This window comes from Mandrillus leucophaeus, unplaced genomic scaffold (genome assembly GCF_000951045.1).
Source record: "Mandrillus leucophaeus isolate KB7577 unplaced genomic scaffold, Mleu.le_1.0 Scaffold17, whole genome shotgun sequence".
NCBI classification, from domain to species: domain Eukaryota; kingdom Metazoa; phylum Chordata; class Mammalia; order Primates; family Cercopithecidae; genus Mandrillus; species Mandrillus leucophaeus.
The window spans coordinates 4,247,118-4,249,367 of NW_012101698.1; the positions used below are offsets into that span (position 1 = coordinate 4,247,118).

At 42.3% G+C, this 2,250-nt stretch overlaps 1 protein-coding gene across 1 annotated transcript in view; it reads right to left on the minus strand.

Moving 5' to 3' along the window:
* MARVELD3 (MARVEL domain containing 3) overlaps nucleotides 1–1,913 on the minus strand; it is a 12,035-nt gene extending 10,122 nt beyond the window's left edge. Inside the window, exon 1 of the mRNA XM_011976818.1 lies at nucleotides 1,769–1,913. Coding sequence (XP_011832208.1) covers nucleotides 1,769–1,913 — 145 coding nt within the window. The remainder of the gene's footprint in view (nucleotides 1–1,768) is intronic.
* Nucleotides 1,914–2,250: the final 337 nt, after the last annotated feature.

The window sequence follows — 2,250 nt, forward strand, 5'->3', positions numbered from 1 at the left end:
GGAAGGCAGAGGTTGCAGTGAGCCGAGTTCATGCCACTGTACTCCAACCTGGGCTACAGAGCTATACACTGTCTCAAAAAAAAAAAAAAAAAAAAAAAAAAAAAAAAAAAAAGATAGTTATACTTACTTATAACAACAAAAAAAGAAAATGTGGACTTATAACAACAAAAAAAGAAAATGTGGACTTAAGAAAACATGCAATGTAACGATTGCCTATAATAACAACCAATTAAAAAAATCACTGTGAATGTATTTTTTCCTGAACTATATTCGTATATTCATAATTTTTGTTGTTTGCTCTTAATAAGAACACAGTCCTCTGGATATCTTACTGTACTTCTCTGAAGTTTAGGAGCTGTTGACAGAATTACAGGCCATGAGGTTGTGCCAGTATCTGCAACTGGAGTAATGATCCTTGTACGTGCATCGCCCTTTCCTCAAAGTTCCTATAATCCTATAATCATATGCATCTTTGGAATCACCCTGAGATTACATTGTCAGGTATGAGCTCCATGAGTTCTGTCCCTTGGGCTGGAACATTTTCTCCCTTAATCATAGTAAACCTAGAAACATTTCTCACCAAATCACGTGAACTGTAAGCTCTCACCCAGACAAACCAGATTTTCTTCATTGCTGGCAAGGCCAAGACCGCTAGAATGGAGAACCTGGGGACGCCACGTTTGGGGTGGGTACATGATAGGATGGAAGTGTTTTTCAGACTGTGGGTCCTAAATAAGTATGGTTTTTAAAAAACAATTTTGTTTTTAATGAATGGGATAGAAAATATCAGAGTACTTGGTAGATAATAGGGTCAGTATGGTTTCACAACATTTTTGTTTCTGTGTGTGTGTGAACTCAGTCTTAATGTAAAAAAATATATATTTAACAACCTTGTAAATATATTATGTGTGTGTATATATATATACACATATATATATATTAATTTTTAAATTAATTTTTTTGAGATGGAGTCTCACTCTGTCACCCAGGCTGGAGTGCAGTGACATGATTTCTGCTCACTGCAACCTCCTCCTCCCAGGTTCAAGCAATTCTCCTCCTCACCACGTTAGCCCGGCTGGTCTCGAAGCCCTGACCTCAAGTGATCCACCCACCTTGACCTCCCAGAGTGTTGGGATTACAGGCGTGAGCCACTACGCCAGCCTTTTTTCCTTTTTTTTTTCTTAAACTAGAGATGGGGTATTGTTATGTTGCCCAGGTTGGTCTCAAACTTGTGGGCTCAAGAGATCTTCCTTCCTGGGCCTTCCAAAGTGCTGAGATTACAGGCATAAGCCACCGTGCCTGGCCTCAGTCAATAAAGTTAAAAAGCCACTGATCAAGTGTTGGGAGTCAGATCTTCAAGGAGAACAAGTGCTGCAACTTGGCTGCCCACGCCAGGTGATTTTCCCTCTCTGTTAATTCAGCCGCCTCGCCAGAAGATACCTCCTCTGACAGCTGGCAGCTCATAGCCAGTTCCACCTATAGGCCTCTGCACTTCCACCTGGAGCCTGAAAGCTGCAAACATGGCTGCTTGCCTCTGCAAACCCAGGATACGTTTAAGGAGAAACACAGGAAATCTAGCAGCACTTTTGAGACGTTCTACTTTTTTTTTTTTTTTTTTTAAAGAAAACAAGAACCTCACAAGTACAGAAATGAAGATGCTAGGAACCCACAAGGGAATGTGCTTAAATTTTTGCTTCACCAGCTCAGACCATCCCTTCCAGAACCACCAGTGACAGTAAATGATTGAACAGCCTGCAAAACAGCTCACCTCTCCCAGTGCACAAGTATTTGCATTTATGGCATTCCAGGAGTCCTTCTGCCTCTGACTGGTAATATTCCACCTCCTCTCGTCCAGGCCTGGGGGTCGAGGGCAGATATCTCCCGGAAGGGGGTTCACTATAACCAAAAAGCATACGCGGCCATTAGAAAGTCTCTCATTCAATAGTGTTCAGGATTAGAACCCTTGACTCCTTGTGCTGGGCCCAAACATTAAAGACTATGCAGAACAGAAATAGAATTTGTCCCAGTATTTTAAACTCCAGAGAATTCTCTGGTTTAGTGGCCCCACAGGACATCCGAATACTTGGCCCAACTCTGCTAACTAACCACGTGACAGATGCTGTGATCCGTACCCCTTAGCACTATCTTTGATGGTTTGTCTGCCCCTGGGAGCTGTCTAATCAGGTAGCTGTGAGCTGCCTTCCTGTGAGTGCCAGTTCTCAGTTCAGCATGCACCAGGACTCTTCAAAA